Below are 21,019 nucleotides of genomic sequence, written 5' to 3' on the forward strand. Positions count from 1 at the left end.
CTTAAGCTCAGGTCATGATCCCAGGGTCTTGGGATCAGTGCTGAGTTGGGCTCCCTGCTCAGTGGGGAGTCTGTTTCTCCTTCTACCTTTCACCCCTGCTCATGCTCTCTCACTCTCTCTAAAATAAATAAATAAAATCTTTTTAAAAAAAGGCAATACCTTAAAAATCACAACGAGAGGTCATTTCACACACATTAGGAAGGCCATTATCAAAAAAAGACTAAAATAAAATAAAACCAAAGCAACATAAAGCAAAAATAAAAACAAAAACAAACACCACCCAGAAAATAACAAGTTTGGCAAGGATGTGGAGAAACTGGAAAACCTCATGTATTCTGGTGGTAGGAATGAAAATGGTACAGCTGTTATGAGAAACATTTTGGTGGTTCCTCAGAAAATTAAACACAGAATTACTACATGATCCAGCAATTCCACTCTTAGGTGTTTGTTCCAAGGCACTGAAAGCAGGGTCTCGAAGAAATATCATCCACCCATGTTCATAAAGCAGCATTATTCACAACAGCCAAAGGGTGGAAGCCATCCATCTGTCCAACAATAGAGGAACACACAAAATATGGCATATACATACAATGGAATATTATCTAGCCTTAAAAAGGAAAGAAATTCTGATACATGTTAGATGAACCTTCAAAAAGTCATGCTAAATGAAATAGGCCAGACAGAAAAAGACAAATACAGTATTATCCCACCTATATGACTATAGAGTAGGCAAATTCATAGAGACAAAGTAGAATAGTGGTAACCAGGGGCTGGTCGGGAGGGGGAAGTGAGGTGTTATCGTTTAATGGGTACACAGCTTCTATAGAGGATGATGAAATGGAGAGTGGTGACAGTTACACAACAACGTGAATACACTTAGTGAACTGTATGTTAAAAAATGGTTAAAATGGTATGTATATTTGATCACAATTTTTTAAAAAAGGCAATACCTGAGAAAATGGAATGTCATAATCCCTGTAGAAACCAGCTCTTTTTTTGTGGGAACTTTCTGTATGTTCAACATCTGAATCAAGGCTGTAGTCTGAACTATCATCACTAGATGGAGAATTATGCTAAAAGAAAGGAAAAAACGAATAGTTATATTTGCAAAAGGAAAAAAATTTAACTAGTAACTAGATAGGCTTGTTTCAGCCTGAAATGCCAACCATAGACTATATTATCCTCTAATAGGTTCTGAAGTATTAACCCAAAAATCCTTGTTCCGGGGGCACCAGAGTGGCTCAGTCAGTTAAGTGGCTGCCTTCAGCTCAGGTCATGATCCTTCTCCCTCTCCTCTCTGTTCCTGTACCCTCATCGTCTCTGTCTCTCTCAACTGAATTAAAAATATATATATTAAAAAAAAAGTAGAGTAATTATTAACCTGAAATTAGCAGTTGGACTATATTAAAAATAGCTAGTAAATAGAATAGGTATAGATATGGTATATCACTTCTGAGACTAGGTTATAAAAGAGCCTAGAACTTTCATCTTCAGTGCTTTCTCTTGTTCTCTTTTATTCACGGTCCACCTGCTTTGGGGGAAGCCAGATAACATAATGAGGACACTGACGCAGTCTGTAGAGAGGTCCACATGGTGAGGAGCTGAGACCTGCCAAGAGCCATGTGAGTGAGCATGGAAAAGGACCCTGCCTTAGTCAAGTCTTGAGATGACTGCAACCTCATGAGAAAAGCTGAGCCAGAAGCACCTGGTTAAAGCTGCACCCAGATTCCTGACCCACAGAAACTGGGAAATAAATTTCTGTTCTTTTAAGTTTCTAAGTTTGGGGTAATGCTGAGCAGCAACAGTTAACTAATAAGATTTTGGTGTCTGGAAATGCTGTTTTTCCATAAGAAATATCTAAAAAGTAGGAGGGATCTTGGAAACAGGCAGTGGATAGAAACTGGAAGGACTTTCAGGACAGTATTAGTGAAAGTCTAAACTGCCTCTAGTGAGGAGCACCTGGTTAGCTCAGTTGGTGGAGTATGCAACTCTTTATCTCCAGATCATGAGTTCAAGCCTCACACTGGGTCTAGAGATACAAAAAATAGTAATAATAATTTTAAAAAATGGATTGGGCAACCAACTCTTGGTTTCCTCTTGGATTACAATTTCTTAGGTCATGAGACTGAGCCCTGCGTCAGGCTCCATGCTCAGCAATGAGTCGGCTTGGGATTCTCTCTCTCCCTTTGCCCCTCCCACAACTCATGCACATGTGTGCGCTCTCTCTCTCTCAAATACACAAATCTCTAAATAGATAAATAAATTGCCTTGAATGATTGTTAGTAAAATTCTGAACTTTAGGGCAACCTGAAGTGGGATATCTTTTTAAAATCAGAAGAATATGGGCGCCTGGGTGGCTCAGTGGGTTAAAGCCTCTGCCTTAGGCTCAGGTCATGGTCTCAGGGTCCTGGGATGAGCCCCGCATCATCAGGCTCTCCGCACAGCGAGGGGCCTGCTTCCTCCTCTCTCTCTACCTGACGCTGCCTACTTGTGATCTCTGTCTGTCAAATAGATAAATAAATCTTTTAAAAAATTAAAAAAAATAAAAATAAATTTAAAAAAGAATTCAAAGTAGATTCTAACTAACCTTATGTTTTTCACGTTTTCTCCTTTTGGATTTTTTCTTCTCTCTTTCTTTCTTGTGTTTTTTCCTTGATTTTCTATAGGCTTTTTCATTTTTCTGTTTTTCATCCACTTTTGCTTCCTGTTCTTGTGTTTCTTCAAGTCCTGCATCATCTATTTCACCATCCTCTAATTCGCCATCTTCTCTGTAGAAAACAATGACATTTTTATTTTTAAATGTTATTCAAAATGAGTCTTATAGGAACATTTCCAAAAGAAGAAAAAAAAAAAAAAAAGCCGATGCCAAGAATTTAAGTTACTTTCATTTAGATCAAGAATGGCAAACTTTTCCTGTAAAGGGGCCCAGTAGTATATTTACAGGTCAAATACGATTTCTGTTGCACATTCTTCCCCCTTTCTGGGGAGCAATCCTTCAAAAATGTTAGAACCAGTCTTAGTGGCAAAAATTTGCCAACCTCTGATTTGGATTAAGATCACTGACTCTTACCAAATGAATGAATGCATGCATAAATGCGGTGGTATTCCATTGTATTACAGTAGTTGCCATCTATTAAACATTACCTTTTAAAAAAAGATTGAACTAAAACATTTTAGTAAGTAAACATTCTTACTACAGGAAGGGGTTTTTAACTTAGTGTCACATGAACAACTATAATTAGCTTTAAAATAAAAGTAATCTGTATTAATTCTCACCATCAAACTTCAATAAGAAAACAAATTTCAGTAAGTAGATAAGGAACAAAATCTGAGCTACAGAAGAATCATAAATTAGGGGCGCCTGGGTGGCTCAGTGGGTTAAGCCGCTGCCTTCGGCTCGGGTCATGATCTCAGGGTCCTGGGATCGAGTCCCGCATCGGGCTCTCTGCTCGGCAGGGAGCCTGCTTCCTCCTCTCTCTCTCTGCCTGCCTCTCTGCCTACTTGTAATCTCTCTCTGTCAAAGAAATAAATAAAATCTTTAAAAAAAAAAAAAAAAGAAGAATCATAAATTAAACTTGAAAAAAAAAATTAAACTTGGGGGCGCCTGGGTGGCTCAGTGGGTTAAAGCCTCTGCCTTCAGCTCAGGTCATGATCTCAGAGTCCTGGGATCGAGCCCCACATCGGGCTCTCTGCTCAGCGGGGAGGCTGCTTCCCCCACCCTCTCTCTGCCTACTTGTGATCTCTGTCTGTCAAATAAATAAATAAAATCTTTTAAAAAAAAATTAAACTTGAATCTGCAAAAAATAATGGTAGTAAAATCATGAATGGAATTCCACTTCCCAAATACTACTATGTTTGCTATAATGGAGACCAAACTAGAAACAAACTTTTATATTGCTTATGACCTTTTTATACTTATAGAAGCCAAAATATTAATAGTATTTTAAAGACAAATTAAACAATGACCTATCTACATAAGTACATAAAATAAGTTTAGCATTTAAAGTTTCCAAACAGTTTGAAAAAATGCAAACTTCTATAAATAGTACAGAAAAACAAATGTCTGTATGACTGGAAAAAAATGAGAAGCAACTAAATGATGGTGTGTGCATTGTAAAGATACTTTTAAGTTGCTAGGGTGATTGCCTGGGTGGCTCAGTTGTTAAGCGCCTGCCTTTGGCTCAGGTCATGATTGCAGGGTCCTGGGATCAGCCCTGCATTGGGCTCCCTGCTCCACAGGAAGCCTGCTTCTCTCTCCCTCATTCCCACTGCTTGTGTTCCCTCTCTCTCGTTGTGTCTCTGTCAAACAAATAAATAAAATCTTTAAGGAACATAGTTACTAGAGATACGTGATTTCTAAAATGCAAAACTGATGATGTCATTCTCCTGCTCAAAATCCTCAATGATGATGTGATGTCTCAAATTTGCTTCAGAACTATCCACTGGGGGAGAAAGGAAGTTGTATCAACAAGATTGGTCATGAGTTGGTAATTGCTCAGATTGTGGGATGTGTAGGTGTTTGAAGCTTTCCATAATAAAAGGATGATACCAGGGGCGCCTGGGTGGCTCAGTGTGGTGAGCCGCTGCCTTCAGCTCAGGTCATGATCTCAGGGTCCTGGGATCGAGTCCCGCATCGGGCTCTCTGCTCAGCAGGGAGCCTGCTTCCCTTCCTCTCTCTGCCTGCCTCTCTGCCTGCTTGTGATCTCTCTCTGTCAAATAAATAAAAAAAATCTTTAAGAAAAAAAAAAAAAAAGGATGATACCAGTAATTCCCTTCTGACCTGAGGATGACATCAGAACTCCATGATAGTACCAAAAGGCACTTTATAATTGAGTCCCTGTTTGAGTCCCTATTCCCCAGCTCAGGGACTTTCAATTTCTCATGTCTGTAAGCTTTAAACATCACCTTAAAAACTCTCATTGTCCTGCTCCTCTCAACGCCACTTCCTTTATCTGGCTAACTCTGGCTCATTCTACTGGACCCAGTTCAGCTGTCATTTCCTCTGAGATGCTTCCACTGATGACCCAGGTTTAGGTGAGATGTTTTCCCCGAAGTACACTCCTAAGAATTCTCATTTCTTTATCACTACACTCTATGCATTATGTTCAAATAATGTGAACATATTGGTTGAGGAAAGTAGGATGCAATTGAGTCTTTCATAGCTGTATCTCTAATCCCTAGGATGGTTCCCTGCTGTTCACTGAATGAATGAATGTATAATATCCATAACTCCTACATTGAAGAACAGGCACATGATACCACCCAAAACTGGCTGTAAAGTCAATGTTGTTTTCCCCCAGTTTCTATTACAAAATCAAAGAGGTATATATATCCATTCAGGCAGACTAGAAAATTTCTTGTGAGGCGGGGTTGGCATTCTGGCTGTTTTAACAAAAAACATTCTGAACTTTTATAACACTATAAAACCTGAAGTTCCGAGAAAAATGAGTACATATATTCATCAAAAGATAAGCACAAGAATGTTCTTTGCAGCTTTAGTCACAATAGTAAAAAACTGTTAACAACCCAAATCACCATCAACAGGTGAATGGATAAATTTGCTTTATTTATATAATGAAATGCTATAAGGCAAAAAATAATTAGCCACTGTTACACGCAATATGGACAAATCTTATAGACACAATTATGAGTAAAAGAAGTTAGACATGAGCGTATTGTTTGATTCCATTTATATGCATTTCAGGAAAAGGCAAAACTAACCTATTGTGACAGAAGTCAAAATAGTAATTATCTCTTGGAGGGTTGTACCTGACAAAAAAGGGGTACTAAGGAATATTCCGGGGTGTTGAAATATTCTGCACATTGATCTGTGTGGTGATCATTATATATACATACATATTTATGTGTAAAAATTCATCAAGTTGTACATTTTCAAACTGCGTACTTTACTGCCTATACTTATACCATAACAAAATTTAAACAGCACCAAAAAAACCTATGGACATTCACCCTTTATTTTACCACCCTTCTCCTCCAACATGAGCTCCTTAAAGCATAAATCTTTTTATATCTCAAAATCACTAATTCATACTTATCACTTTGACTGGAGCTATTTAAATACCTAAGTATTCAAGCTAAAAATGCCGCATATGAATTTATGTCCTACTTTACATAAATTCTTTAACTGTGAAATATGGGGTGTTTATATTTGTCATTCGACAAAAAGCAATGAAAGGTATTTTACATTTCTTTCTTCTCCCTTAGCCTATTAACCATTTCAGCATTCACACAGTAACAAATTTAAACTTGGGAATTTATGTATGGTTACAAACAATAAGATAGAAAAAGCAAATAAAGAACACCGATCCCCATTTCCATGAACTGTTTATAAATGCTTTACAAAAATCAGCTTTGGGGGCACCTGGGTGGCTCAGTTGGTTAAGCAACTGCCTTCGGCTCAGGTCATGATCCTGGAGTCCTGGAATCAAGTCCCGCATCGGGCTCCCTGCTCCGCGGAGAGTCTGCTTCTTCCTCTGAAGCTCCCCCTTCTCATGCTCTCTCTCTCTCCCTCTCTCTCACTCATTCTCTCTCAAATAAATAAATAAAATCTTTTTTAAAAAAAACCCAAAAAACAAAAATCAGCTTTGGGCACAAATGGAAAGCATGTATGGCATGATGGAAGAGGAGACTTCCAGGGAGGACAGCTGGCTTCTAATTCCAATTCCGCCACCAAAACAAAATAAAGCTATCTTGATTGAGCACATACTACTGTATCACACTCTAATCTAGGTCTGTGAAGAATAAAAAACAGAAGAAATAATATAAGTAAGAGTGTTTAGCATTCTCTAGATTCTGAATTAGCTCAACACCATTATGAAAGCTGTTTTGTTTACTAAACCCAAGATACTTGTTTAAATTTAATAAATCAAAAAGAGAAGTTCCCAGTTCAATTCCATATGGAGACTTTTCATTAATGTAAAATAATAGAGTGATTATGTCTTTTTTAGGAAGAGGCCTATTCATGTTTATGAACATGTAAATAACTGTTCAGTTAACCAACAAAATTATTCTTAAAAGAATTTATCTCTTAGGCAAATTCATAGAGACGGAAAGTAGATTAGGGATTGACAAATAGATAGGGAGGAATGTGGAGTGACTGTCGATGGCCACAGGGGGTTTTCTTCTTGGAGTGATGAAAATGTTCTAAAATTTAAAAAAAAAAAAGGTTCTAAAATTAGATAGTGGTAATGATGGCACAACTCTGAATTTCCTAAAAACCAGTGAGTTGTACAATGCCCTCACTGATCAGGCCATGTTCTTATTCTGAGGTAAATTTCACTAAACCCTTATAAACTGATTTGTTTCATAAAGGACGCTACTTTTTTCTCCATTCTGATATTGTTGCTATTAAAACAATTTAACCTGAACCATTCAGTCTTACCTCCACAAGTAGTTTCTGCTTTTTCTTTATGCTTGCCTAAACGCTCCTGCTACAAGCTACAGATCAGAAACTGAGCCTTCTGGAAGAAACACAAAAGCCTCAATAAAAGACTATACAAGTACTCCTAATAGTTGATATTACAAAGATGTTACTCATAAATACAAGCATCCTGGGAAAAGCTGACATGATCACCAGAAAAAAGACATTTCTCAGAAGGTATCAAGTGATGGTCAAAGTTGTCTTTACATCCCAGAAGCAATGACTTCATAGAAGTAGATTGCTTATCCTAAGACCAAGAGAACACAAATTTCCTAGATACTTGAAACTACTGCTTGTAACACTTTTCTTTTTATGCTTTTGTTCTAAATCACCCTGTCATTTCTCCTTTACTGTGGATAATGCAGAACTACTCTGAACTGATGCGCTGGTAATCAGCTCATCAGCCACCTAGCTCACACCGGCAAGGCTCAACCGCAGGCTGACCTCAGACCTGGCAGAATGCCCCATGAGCCTCCAGAATATGGAAATAGAGGCAGTCTTGGGAGGTGCTGCTACATAACTATTTTTAACCCACCTCCATATATCTCCTTGTATGATCGCTGTTCCTCAGCCACAGAGTACCCTACCACTCATGCTGCCTGTGATTATTTGGCCTCTTTGGTTTCAGTGTTACCCAGTAAGATGATGGACACGAGGAGCTGACACCAGGGTGATCCTATATTTGTTGTCAATATAAATAATAAACTGAATTTTACTGGCTGAATTTGTCAGCATGCCTAACGGAAAACTTGCTTGGGTCTAGGCTTGCCCATGCCTACTGTGATCTTTTCCCTCACCATATATAGCTTATGTATGATCCTCTTGATAAAGCCTTGACCTAACTCCCTACATTATACCTCCCAAACTTGTTATTTCTTCTCAAGGAAAATGCTGTCCAGTCATGGAAAAGCTACCTGACATGAGTTTTTGTGATTTTATGTTTATCCCCAAACTGAACCTTGGGCTAGATGGCTTGCTAGATGGCTCATCTTACCTGTTTCAGCAAACGTTTCTTTTACAAACTACCAGTGGTAAAATCTGATAGATATCTACAATTCTCAAAGTGTTTTTCTCTTTATCCTTTATCCAACACATTCTTACACCCTCTGGAATGTATTTGGTTTGCAGAAATTAGGGTTATCCCTTTTTGACTATCTACAGCTATAGCAAGTTTCACTCTCAAGCCAATCTCAGAATTTGCAAAAGCCTCAACTCAAAACAATTCCTTCAAGAATGAGACTTGGTAAAAATTCATGGGCAAAATTATAAATTTTAATTAGCCTAACATCCTCCACAGTCTTATGACAACACTTCCAAATTTTCCTTAACTCTATGTAAGTTATCAGGATCCCAGAGATAATAAAGAATCCCTTTCTCACTTTTTTTTTTTACAAGTAACTCTACTTCTGTTTTTACATATGTAACCCTTCTAATCTACATTTCCTGAATCAACATGTTTATTCATATTTGTCTAATCAAAACCTAATTTGCATATATACATAACTATATATAAAAATATAATCATTAGACAATTTGAGATTATTTCCTTCCCATGTCCTTCAGGAGACTATGCTTCTGTGGGAGTGTCTGAAGGGACACTTATCTCCCCAGAGAAAAAAACAGATACTCTTTTTACTAGAATCACTGGGGATCTATTTTCAACTAAACAGGTCACATAACTTGAAAACGTTATCCAAAATATGTTATTAACATTGACTGAAAAGATAAATAATACCGCAAAGCCCCAGAGTTACAACAAACCAAAGTCATTGATCTAAGTGGTTGTAGGTAATAGCATAAGCCCTAGATTTCTTTCTGGCAAGCCAAGAAAAATTACGAATTACTGCTAATACTTCCTTCTACCCATGAAGTAATATCACAGGGAAAGTTGACCAATCTATATTCAAATAAAAGACAAGACAACTTGGCTATCAAAAGTGGACACAGGGGCACCTGTGTGGCTCAGTGCGTTTAAAGCCTCTGCCTTCGGCTCAGGTCATGATCCCAGGGTCCTGGGATCGAGTTCCGCATCAGGCTCTCTGCTTAGCAGGGAACCTGCTTCCCTCTAACTCTGTCTGTCTCTCTGCCTACTTGTGATCTGCCTGTCAAATAAATATGTAAAATCTTAAAAAAAAAAAAAAGTGGATGCAGGAGGCGCCTGGGAGGCTCTGTCAGTTAAGCTTCTGCCTTTGGCTCAAGTCATGAAGCCAGGGTCCTTGCTTGTCTCTCTCCCTCTGCCTCTCCCTCTCATGTGCTCTCTCTCTCTCTCTCACTCAAATAATTAGAATCTTAAAAAAAAAAAAAAAGTGGACTCAGAAGTAAGTAAGATTCCCTTACTTTGGTCATCCCTCTAAAGAGCCTTCTAGTTTCTTCTTATAATTTAGTCATGGCTATTCTTGTCTCACAGTTTTTCAGTGCCTGGTCTCCAGAGTCATATATGCTTCTGCACAGCTCTTATTTCATCAGACGGTACAAATTCTCATATGGTAAAAGAAGGAAAACAAAAGGACTCTGATATTCAGTTAGGCTAAATACTAAGGCCTTTGATCATAATTCCTACAAAGATCATAACCCATACAGCAGTGAATACATAGCACACTGTTCTATAAGGGTAGGACTAAGGCAGTACTGTTAAAATAAAACTCTACCAAGTTCTCAGCATGTGCATATAAAAGTGCTGATCTAAAAAGAAAAAAACAAATGCGCTGACCTTATATCTCTGAATCTAACAGACACTTTCATATCCCACCTCAGAACTCTTTATAAAGCAATCTCTATGCTTTTTGTGACAGAACAAAATCAAAAGGAAGAATTTCTGGTTCCCAAATGACCCAATCAGAACACAAAACCTAGAATTCCTAGTATATAATAAACCTTCTATTTTCCTCTTTATCTTTCCCACTTTCAGCATGGAGAGACAGAGTGAACTCATTTCTTACCCAGCAAGCAGATTAACTAAGCTTCAAAAAAAAAAATCTTGAGTGAATTATATTATTCCTTGAATGCTATTTGTAGAGCCTTTTGTTGATCAATATATAAACTATGTTAAAATTCTTAAGATTGAGGTGAAACTAAGACCAAGATTAATTTACACAGGGGTGTGCCAGAAATCCTTGACTAATTTTTATGTGTGAGCTGCAAATTTGGCTCTGAGCTTCAGGAAACAAGGATTAGGTTTAAGACAATAGTGCTTCCAAGACAAAAACAGACCAGTTGCTCAAGAGAGGTTTAGTTTTTTCTAGTAGTGAGATGAGAAAGAAATTTCTCTTGAGTCCTCATAGAGACAATATTATCTGATAAAACTGTCAGTTCTTGATACAATGGACACGACTTTCAATAGTGTCCATACAACAAATGCAATAGTTTATCACCTACAGCATGCCCCAATTTGAACCAGGGCTTGCTGCCAAAATCCAATTGTGAAAAAGCAATTAGATAAGAAAAAAATAATATTGTCCAAGTATGCAATTATCTGATGTTCTGACTTTTTTTTAAGATTCTATTATTTTAAGTAATCTCTTTACCCAGCTTGGGGCTTGAACTCACAACCCCAAGACCAAGGATTAGTTACATGCTCAACCAACTGAGCCAGCCAGCCAGCCAGCCACTCCTCTGATATCCTGATTTAATCTAGGGATAAAATCTACAACATCAAGAGCAGAGATTCTCGGGGCGCCTGGGTGGCTCAGTGGGTTAAATCCTCTCCCTTCAGCTCGGGTCATGATCCCAGGGTCCTGGGATCGAGCCCTGCATCGATCTCTCTGCTCAGAGGGGAGCCTGCTTCCCTTCCTCTCTCTCTACCTGCTTGTGATCTCTGTCTGTCAAATAAATAAATAAAATCTTTAAAAAAAAAAAAAGAGCAGAGATTCTCAAAAACTATACGTATATTAGAATTTTCTGTCCTCCTAACAAAAAAAGGGGAGGCATTCATTCATTTAACATGTATTTATTCTCAGTGGGCATACAATGACAAACAAGACATGGTCTCTTCTTTCAAGAAGTTTTTAATCTAGTGATGAGGGAGATAGACATCAATGAAAAAGCCATATAAATAAAGTAACAACCATACAAGTAGTGCTATGAGAGCACCCAATAGGAGAAAGTCATCTGTCAGAGGCACCTGGAAGGCTTTACCTGAGGAAGTCATGAAGTCACTAGTTCTAGTGAGGAGTTCTAGCCTAAGAGATAAAGGGTTGCAGAGGGATCTGTGGCAGGCAGAGATAATAGGATAAGCAAAATTTCTGTGTAGAAGAACTGAGACAGAAACTGAGACAAGGCCAAGATCACTGGATTATAAATAAAATGGGAAAGCTGGTTTAAAATTATGCTGGAGTGATAGGTGGTTCTAGATCATGCAGAGCTTTGACCATGTCTGGAGTTTATTCTAATATAAATGAGAAAGCACTGAAGTGTTTCCAGGTGAGGAGCTGATGTAATTAGATCTCCATTCTGAAAGATAACTTTGAGAGTAAAAAAACAAGACCTAAAGGGGAAATAAAACAGATACAGGAAAGCAGTTAGGATGCCACTGCAATAAACAAGCAAGAATCTAGGGGCACCTGGGTGGCTCAATGGGTTAAGCCTCTGCTTTCAGCTCAGCTCATGATCTCAGGGTCCTGGGATCGAGCCCCGCATTGGGTTCTCTGCTTGGCGGGGAGCCTGCTTCCCCCTCTCTCTCTGCCTGCCTCTCTGCCTACTTGCGATCTCTCTCTCTGTCAAATAAATGAATAAAACCTTAAAAAAAAAAAAAACAAGCAAGAGTCTAGAAGAAGAATGGAACATATTTGGAGAACCTAATAACTTGACATTGCTCCCTCAAATACACACAGTATGAATGGGAATGTTTTTTCTACAACAGCGTTGAAGCAAAAAAAAAAAAAAAAAAAAAAAGGCTGAAAACTATCAATTCAAGATATTAGTAATTATTATCATTCAGGCGACCCTCCATGAATATTATAAACATTCTCATGATTGATATGTTTTTTTAAAAGATTTTATTTATTTATTTGACAGAGAGAAAGAGAGAGATCACAAGTTGGCAGACAGGCAGGCAAAGAGAGAAGGGGAAGCAGTCTCCTTGCTGAGCAGAGAGCCCCATGTAGGGCTTAATCCCAGGACCCTGAGATCATGACCTGAGCCAAAGGCAGAGGCTTAACCCACTAAGCCACCCAGGCGCCCCAGATTTGTATGTTTTAAATGTCACCTCCTTATTCCTTAGGTCGTTCCTTTGAACAGGATCAACATTTTTCTTAAAAGTAGTAAGGATATGAATGAATAATGTGTAAATATTCTATATCACAGGAGCACACAATCCCCATCATTTCAGCCTCAAAATGTTCAAAGCAGGCATTATAATGATCTGATGCAGGTAATGAATATATCAGTAACATAATAATGAAACATATAAATTCAAGCAATGTAACTTCCTGGTGAACCTCCCAGTATAAATTTAGTAGAGAATACACCATGAAGTTATTAATTAAAAGACTTAAACAAAGAAAAGGAGTCCTTAGAAGGAGATCTATGCTTTTAAACACGTTTTTTCAGGAAATAAAAGGTTAGAAATAAGTGAGCTATACATTCAACTAAAGAATTCAGTAATGGGTAAACCCAGGAGAAGAATGAAAATAATAAATATAAGGGAAGAAATCAACAAAATACAGAAAACAAAAGAGAACATAAATAAAACTAAAGGCTCTTCTTTAAGGAAAGCATTAATATTTAAGGAAAGCACTATAATATTCATTATAGTGCCAGTTTTGTCTTCATAGTCCTGCAATCAATCTCTCACATCTAGATATTAACAAATAAAAAATGCAAATAATTCCATTTTAGCTGTTCCTTTTCTAAAAAAGGGTAAACTAACTTTGTTATTTTCCCCAGAAAGGTCATAATATTGCCTAGAACCGAACCTTTAAAAAACTGGGGGTCATCAGAGGATTATGGATATGTGACTTTAACAAATACTTTAAAATATAATTCTCAGCAGTTTTTTGTCTATACTTTTTATTATCTAATTCTTTTACTATTTAAGGTTATCTTCAATTCTAGCAAATGTGTTTATGATCAAGTAACAGTAATTCTGAAGTAAAATAACATCTTAAATCAAACTTACAGTTAAAAAAACCCAACATGATAGTTAACAATTACCGAATAATTACTATGCTACAGAGATGTTCAATCAGTTCACTTCATTTTCATGTTAACTATGAAATATGTTGTTATCCTCATTAAACAGGTGAAGAAAAGGGACAAAGTGCTTAACTGATTCTGCTAGTAGATGACAGAGCTACAGCCCAAATTCTGTCTGATTCCCAGATCCATAATTCTTTACCATGTTGCTGTAACAGCTACACACATTTGGTGTTAGGAGGAAACTGCAAATAGCCAAACCACTTAATAGCCGCTAATGTAAAGAAGATTATTTAAGAAGCTCACCAACTGGTGCGTAGGATATTGGGGTGTTTACTGTAAACTTTTTTCAACATCTTTGCACATTTGAAACTTTTTGTAATAAATGTTGAAAAAAAGAAACTTCATCCACACACATTTAAGTGATATTTTAAGAGATGACAGAGAAACTGTTAAGGTCTAAAAGTTGCATTTCTCACATGCAAAAGTAAATATGAATTACTTCAATTCCACAGAAGTTGTTTTTTTTTTTTTAAAGATTTTACTTCTTTGACAGAGAAAGAGAGAGAAGGAGAGCACAAGGAGGCAGAGCGGCAGGCAGAGGGAGAGGGAGAAGCGGGCTCCCCACCTAGCAGGGCGCCCAATGTGGGACTCCATCCCAGGACCCCAGGATCATGACCCGAGCTGAAGGCAACATGTAACTGACTAAGCCACCAAGATGCCCCCGACTGAAGTTCTTTTAATGTTTATAAGGAAATGGCAGCCACCAGGCTAGATCAGTTGGACTGATAATATGGGACTTAAAGTTATAAGGTACTATAGGGCTTTCTTTTTACTAAACAGTATTTTTTTAGGGGCTCAAAGGAAATTGGTCAAAATTTTTAATTGTATAGATATTTTAAAAAGTAAAAATAATCAAATCACGTAGAGGTGGAAAATGGGTTTCCTGTTCATTTCAGGGTCCCAGACAAGCAGATAAAGTAGTGGTCCAGTTTAGTTGGAATGTAGATCGGTGCAGTCACTGTGCAAAACAGTATGTAGGGTCCTCAAAAAAATGAATATAGAAATACAATCCACTAATTCCACTACTGGGTATGTATTCAAAGAAAATGAAAACAGAATTTGAAAAGATATATGCACCCCAGTGTTTACTGCAGCATAATTTAAAACAGACAAGATAGGGAAGCAACCTAAATGTCCATTACTAGATAAATGGATAAAGAAGATGTGATGTATAACACACACACACACACACACACAGGACTATCACATATAATATATGTGATACATATATATATGTGTGTGTATATACATACATATACACATACATACAGAGTAGAATATTATGTGGTACGCACACACATGCACACACATGCACAGTAGAATATTACTCAGCCCTAAAAAGAGAAAAAGATCTTGCCATTTGTGACAACAGGGATGGGCATAGAGGGTATTATGCTAAGTGAAATAAGACAGACAAAAACAAATGTCATATGATTTCCTTTAAACATGCAGAATCTAAAAAATAAAACAAGCAAGCAAGCAAACAAAAAAAACAAATAGATTCATTCAGAGAACAAACCGGTGGGTGCTAGAGTGGAGGGCATTAAAGGAGAGGTCAAAATAGGTGAAGGGGAATAAAAGGTATAAACTTCCATATATAAAATAAATAAGTCATGGGGATGAAAAGTACAGCATAAAGAATATAGTCAATAATATTGTGTAATAACATTCTATGGTGACTACACTTACTGTGATGACCAATGAGTAATGAACAGAATCGTTGAATCACTATATTGTACACTAATCTAACATAGTATGTCAACTGTACTTTAATAAAAAATTTTTAAAACATATATATTATCGGGGCACCTGGGTGGCTCAGTGGGTTAAAGCCTCTGCCTTAGGCTTGGGTCATGATCCCAGGGTCCTGGGATCAAGCACCGCATCAGGCTCTCTGCTCAGCAGGGAGCCTGCTTCTGGTCCCCTCTCTTTGCCTGCTTCTCTGCTGACTTGTCATCTCTGTCCGTCAAATAAATAAATAAAATCTTAAAAAAAATACATATATATATATATATATATATATATATATATACATATATACACACACATGTATTATCCCACAGTTTTCTGACCTCCAGGGTTTCTAATGAGAAGTACTGTTTAATTCTATTTAAAAATCACTTATATGACTTGGAAAAAAAGAATGTGGTGCAGTTTAGATTAACAGCTTTCATAAGATGAAAGCCTCCACATCAAAGTCAGAAGAAGGAAAAAAAAAAAAAGAGGAATGCTGGAAGTAATGGAAACTGCTATGTTATCACTAAAGGTTGCCATTTAATAAAAACAAAAAGGAGCTAAGCACCAATATCCAGAAAAGAGAGTCAAATACTAATGAGGTAGTTGGCTGCCAGAAGAGTAATTTTCACCTAAATCTAAAGAAGACCCAAACCAAAATCAAACAAACAAACACCTTATTTAATGAGGACCCAAGATTCTGGCAAAGTGAGCTCACCTGAACCTGGAAATTAAAGCAGGAATGTTAAATAAGAATAACCAAGTTTGTGGCATGTTAAAACCAATTACTTAAAAAGGCATTGTGTAGGGGGCACCTGGGTGGTTCAGTGGGTTAAAGCCTCTGCCTTTGGCTCTGGTCAAGATTGCAGGGCCCTGGAATCAAGCCCTGCATGGGGGCTCTCTGCTCAGCAGGAAGCATGCCTCCCCCGCACCCCCTGACTGCCTCTCTGCCTACTTGTGACCTCTCTCTGTGTCAAATAAATAAAATCTAAAAAAAATTAAAAAAAAAACAAAGCATCATGTAAGGTGGAAGAACAAAAGCTCTAGAGCCAGAAAGATCTGCACTCAGATTCTGCTTCCCAGTCATATATTACCTATACTGACTTGAACCAATTATCCTTCCCCTTAACACTTGGTTTCCTCATCTGCAGATAGGATCAATCAATCTACCATCACAAAGTTGTTTAAGGATTGAGTGAGATAAAGTTAGTTAATTACTTAGCACTGTTCACAATAGATAGCTCCCAACTGAAGTCTCCTCTTCTCTTGTGATTTACCTGAAATATGTGAGTTTTAATAGAATGGGTATGGAAGATGACAGATACTTTCACAAAACCTGGGAAACGTTACAAATCCCAAAAGCATGGACTTCAAAGGGGAAATTTCTTTTATTCTTCCTTCAGAGAATAATAATGAAAAATTATTTCAAATAAGTAAATGCAGAAAAGAAACTGTGGTGGACCAAATCTGGAGTCTGTTCCTGAGGATTTTCTCCTTTATCCTATCACTAAGCAATACTCAGCAACAGTCTGTGTGAAAGCCTCCTATATTTCCAAAGTCTCCTGGACCCAACAAGAAAACACGAGATGGAGCATAATACCTAGGGTTCATAGTAATTATAGTGACAATAGATACTCATGATGATCCAAAGTAATTAAGAAAAAAAATAACAGTAATTGTCTAGTTAGTAAGAGAGGAAGGTATGCCACAAATTTTATTTACAAAGCAATCCTTTGGAAATATTTATAATAAAATTATAGTTTCTGATAATAAAATATCTATTGAGCTAAATTTCCTGCCCAGTGCCAGATAGAAGAGGCACTGCTGTATATTAATGAAGAGTTGTTGTTTTTTAAGATCTTGTCTATTTGACAGAGAGAGACAGTGAGAGCAGGAACCCAAGTAGGGGGAGTGGGAGAGGGAGAAGCAGGCTTCCCGGCGAGCAGGGAGCCCCGTGTGGGACTCGATCCCAGGACTCCAGGATCATGACCCAAGCCAAATGCAGATGTTTAAAGACTGAGCCACCCAGGCGCCCCTTGGGAAATGAAGAATTTTCAAATATATCCTTGAGCTTGTATGGTTGACATCATGAAAGAAAACTGTATTACTCCTCAAACATCCTTTATGCCATAAGCTGAGACAGACTATTACGGGAATAAAACAATATTGTGTGTTAGGTTGCCATATGCTTTTTTGAGATTACATTTTTAAAAATTATTTTTTATATTTCATTTGCTATCTTGTTAACTCACTAAGCTAAAATTCATTTCCTTTCAATTTATCCTCTTGACTTAGACTCTCCAGTATAAGCTGGGGAAACTAGAAACTCAATAGAAACCAATCTCAGGGGCGCCTGGGTGGCTCAGTGGGTTAAGCCACTGCCTTCGGCTCAGGTCATGCTCTCGGGGTCCTGGGATCGAGTCCCGCATCGGGCTCTCTGCTCAGCAGGGAGCCTGCTTCCTCCTCTCTCTCTCTCTCTGCCTGCCTCTCTGCCTACTTGTGATCTCTTTCTGTCAAATAAATAAATAAAATCTTTAAAAAAAAAAAAACCAATCTCAGCAAATAAAATACACAGAATTTGAAATCTAGAAAGTAATCTTCTAGGGGTCATGACATCATAACAAAAGTTGAAAAAGTGGGGGCGCCTGGGTGGCTCATTGGGTTAAGCCTCTGCCTTCGGCTCAGGTCATGATCTCAGGGTCCTGGGATCGAGCCCCACATGGGGCTCTCTGCTCAGCAGAGAGCCTGCTTCCCCCCTCTCTCTCTGTCTGCTGCTCCGCCTACTTGTGATCTCTCTCTGTCAAATAAATAAAATCTTAAAAAAAAAAAGTTGAAAAAGTTTTGTTGGATGAATCTAGAGTAAACTGGGTAAAATTACCCACAACCCAGTAATATTCAAAAAATCCCACTTGGTCTGTTCAAGTTCCCAATATGCCAAATTACTTGCTATCATATTACCTATGATATGAGGTACCAGGGCTCTAGGTTTTGGGGAGTGTTGCAGGAGTTACTATTTTTTTTTTTAAACATGTCAAAATTAGGCTTTGGTCTAAGTATCCAGCTAAAGCATGTTTCTCCATTCTGCCTTGATCTGCTTCAAGTCATTTCTGGATCCCTGAATATGACAAGACTAGAAATTACATGATCCTTAGGTTAGTTACTATTATATCTAATCAGCGCAATAGGTCATATATACTAAAAAAACCATGTCATCTGGATTTACTATTACTATCTGAATATCCATTTTCCAGGTTAAGACAGTATTTTATACTGTATAGGTTATAACAAGAATCTCCTTGTGTGCTTTATATACTGAAATTTTATCAATTCGATGAAGTACAAATGAACATTAAGGTAAGAGAAAAATGTGCAATTAATGATTATGAAAACCATTTTATGTACAAAAGAAACTAACAATCTTCAAATAGCCAATAATAAATAGTAATAATACAATAATAATAATATTATAATACTATCAAATAGTAATAATATTGAGAGATTAATAATACTATCAAATAGTAATAATATTGAGAGAGTAATTTAGCTATTGATTTTACTAATAATATTATTCACTGTTTGAACTGACAAATGATTATAAAAATTTTAATGGAAAATACAAAACAGGGGCGCCTGAATGGTTGAGATGGTTAAGCGTCTGCCTTTGGCTCAGGTCATGATCTCAAGGTCCTGGGATCGAGCTCTGCATAGGGATCCCAGCTTGGAGGGCAGCCTGCTTCTCCCTCTCCTTCTACTGCTTGTCCTGCTTGTGCTCTCTCACTCTCTCTGTCAAATAGATATATAAAATCTTTAAAAAAAGAGAGAGAAAAATACGAAACAGAGTAATAGAAATTATGTCATAATTCTAACTTTATTCATTTATTTGGTATTCTAACATTCATAACATTAAACAGAGTAACTTCTAAAGAATATTTTTAATTATTTAATCCCATGAATCTTTCAAGAAAAAATCCTATTTGAGAATTCACACTTTTTGTGGATGGATGAATTAAAAACAGAATGTTAACTCTGCTATCTCAAAATTTCATGAGAAAAAAACTTTAAAGCTATGTGAAACATAATCATCTTTTCTCCAGACGTTTAAAAAAAATTATAAAGGAAGATGTTAGAGGAAAAAAAAGTTCTCCCAACTATCTTGTGTTCCAGTAATCTCAGTTGAAAGTGACCCTCTAGGGGCATCTGAGTGGCTCAGTGGGTTAAGCCTCTGCCTTCCACTCAAGTCATGATCCCAGGGTCCTGGAATCGAGCCCCACATTGGGCTCTCTGCTCAGCGGGGAGCCTGCTTCCCTTCCTCTCTCTCTGCCTGCCTCTCTGCCTACTTGTGATCTCTGTCTGTCAAATAAATAAATTTAAAAATCTAAAAAAAAAAAAAGAAAGAAAGAAAGAAAGAAAGAAAGAAAAAGAAAGTGACCCTCTATTCACTATCTGTAATGTGCATTACGGTTGCTTTTCACACTTGGATATCTGTAATTTTTTAAAAAGTGTATATTTGGGGGACACCTGGGTGGCTCAGTGGGTTAAAGCCTCTGCCTTTAGCTCAGGTCATAATCTCAAGGTCCTGGGATCAAGCCCCGCATTGGGCTTTCTGCTCAGCAGGGAGCTTGCTTCCTTCTCTCTCTCTCTCTCTGCCTACTTGTGATCTTGTCTGTCAAATAAATAAATAAAATCTTTTAAAAAATGTATATTTGGTACAATATGTATATACAGCCAAAGCATGTAGGTATTTCTTACACAAATGCATTATTCACTTCCATTTTTGCTTACATAAAATATAATTTTAAAACAGACTCCTACAGGGGCGCCTGGGTGGCTCAGTGGGTTAAGCCGCTGCCTTCGGCTCAGGTCATGATCTCAGGGTCCTGGGATCAAGTCCCGCATCGGGCTCTCTGCTCGGCAGGGAGCCTGCTTCCTCCTCTCTCTCTGCCTGCCTCTCTGCCTACTTGTGATCTCTCTCTGTCAAATAAATAAATAAAATCTTTAAAAAAAAAAAATCGAATAGTTAAAAAAAAAAAAAATAGACTCCTACGTATGCCAAGGATGTAGAAAAGAAATCAACCCACAAGATCCTCTATGGGCCAATGAGTAGCCTTTGTAAAAAACTCAAACCCCACACACAAGAACCAGCGATCTAGTACTTTATAGTCAAATGCCAGTCAGCAAGAAAATCCAAGCAAAAGACATGTTGGCCCTTCTGATCTCTATGCATTTTTAATAAATTCTCTTAATAGGTTAAAACGTGTACGCAAGGGCGCCTGGGTGGCTCAGTGGGTTAAGCCGCTGCCTTCGGCTCAGGTCATGATCTCAGGGTCCTGGGATCGAGTCCCACATCGGGCTCTCTGCTCAGCGGGGAGCCTGCTTCCCTCTCTCTCTCTGCCTGCCTCTCCATCTACTTGTGATTTCTCTCTGTCAAATAAATAAATAAAATCTTAAAAAAAAAAAAAGTGTACGCAATAGAATTCTTGTTTTCTATAGCTAAAAATGTGCAGATGTAGGTAGATTTAACTGATCTCATACTCTTTTAAAAATGTGATAATATTCTTTATACACTCAATTTTTAATGTTTTAGGATTTAGAAAAACTGTCATATAAGATGAATTTATAACAAAGTAGGTCGAAATTGCCTGGGATCAA

General features: G+C 37.6%; 1 protein-coding gene across 1 annotated transcript in view; it reads right to left on the reverse strand.

The window, feature by feature from the left end:
• ZC3H6 (zinc finger CCCH-type containing 6) overlaps nt 1-21,019 on the reverse strand; it is a 60,332-nt gene that overhangs the window by 29,814 nt on the left and 9,499 nt on the right. Inside the window, exons 2-3 of the mRNA XM_044261615.1 lie at nt 2,588-2,768; nt 951-1,073 (exon numbers count right to left, since the gene is read on the reverse strand). Coding sequence (XP_044117550.1) covers nt 951-1,073; nt 2,588-2,768 — 304 coding nt within the window. The remainder of the gene's footprint in view (nt 1-950; nt 1,074-2,587; nt 2,769-21,019) is intronic.

This window comes from Neovison vison, chromosome 8 (genome assembly GCF_020171115.1).
Source record: "Neovison vison isolate M4711 chromosome 8, ASM_NN_V1, whole genome shotgun sequence".
Classification (NCBI taxonomy): Eukaryota; Metazoa; Chordata; class Mammalia; order Carnivora; family Mustelidae; genus Neogale; species Neogale vison.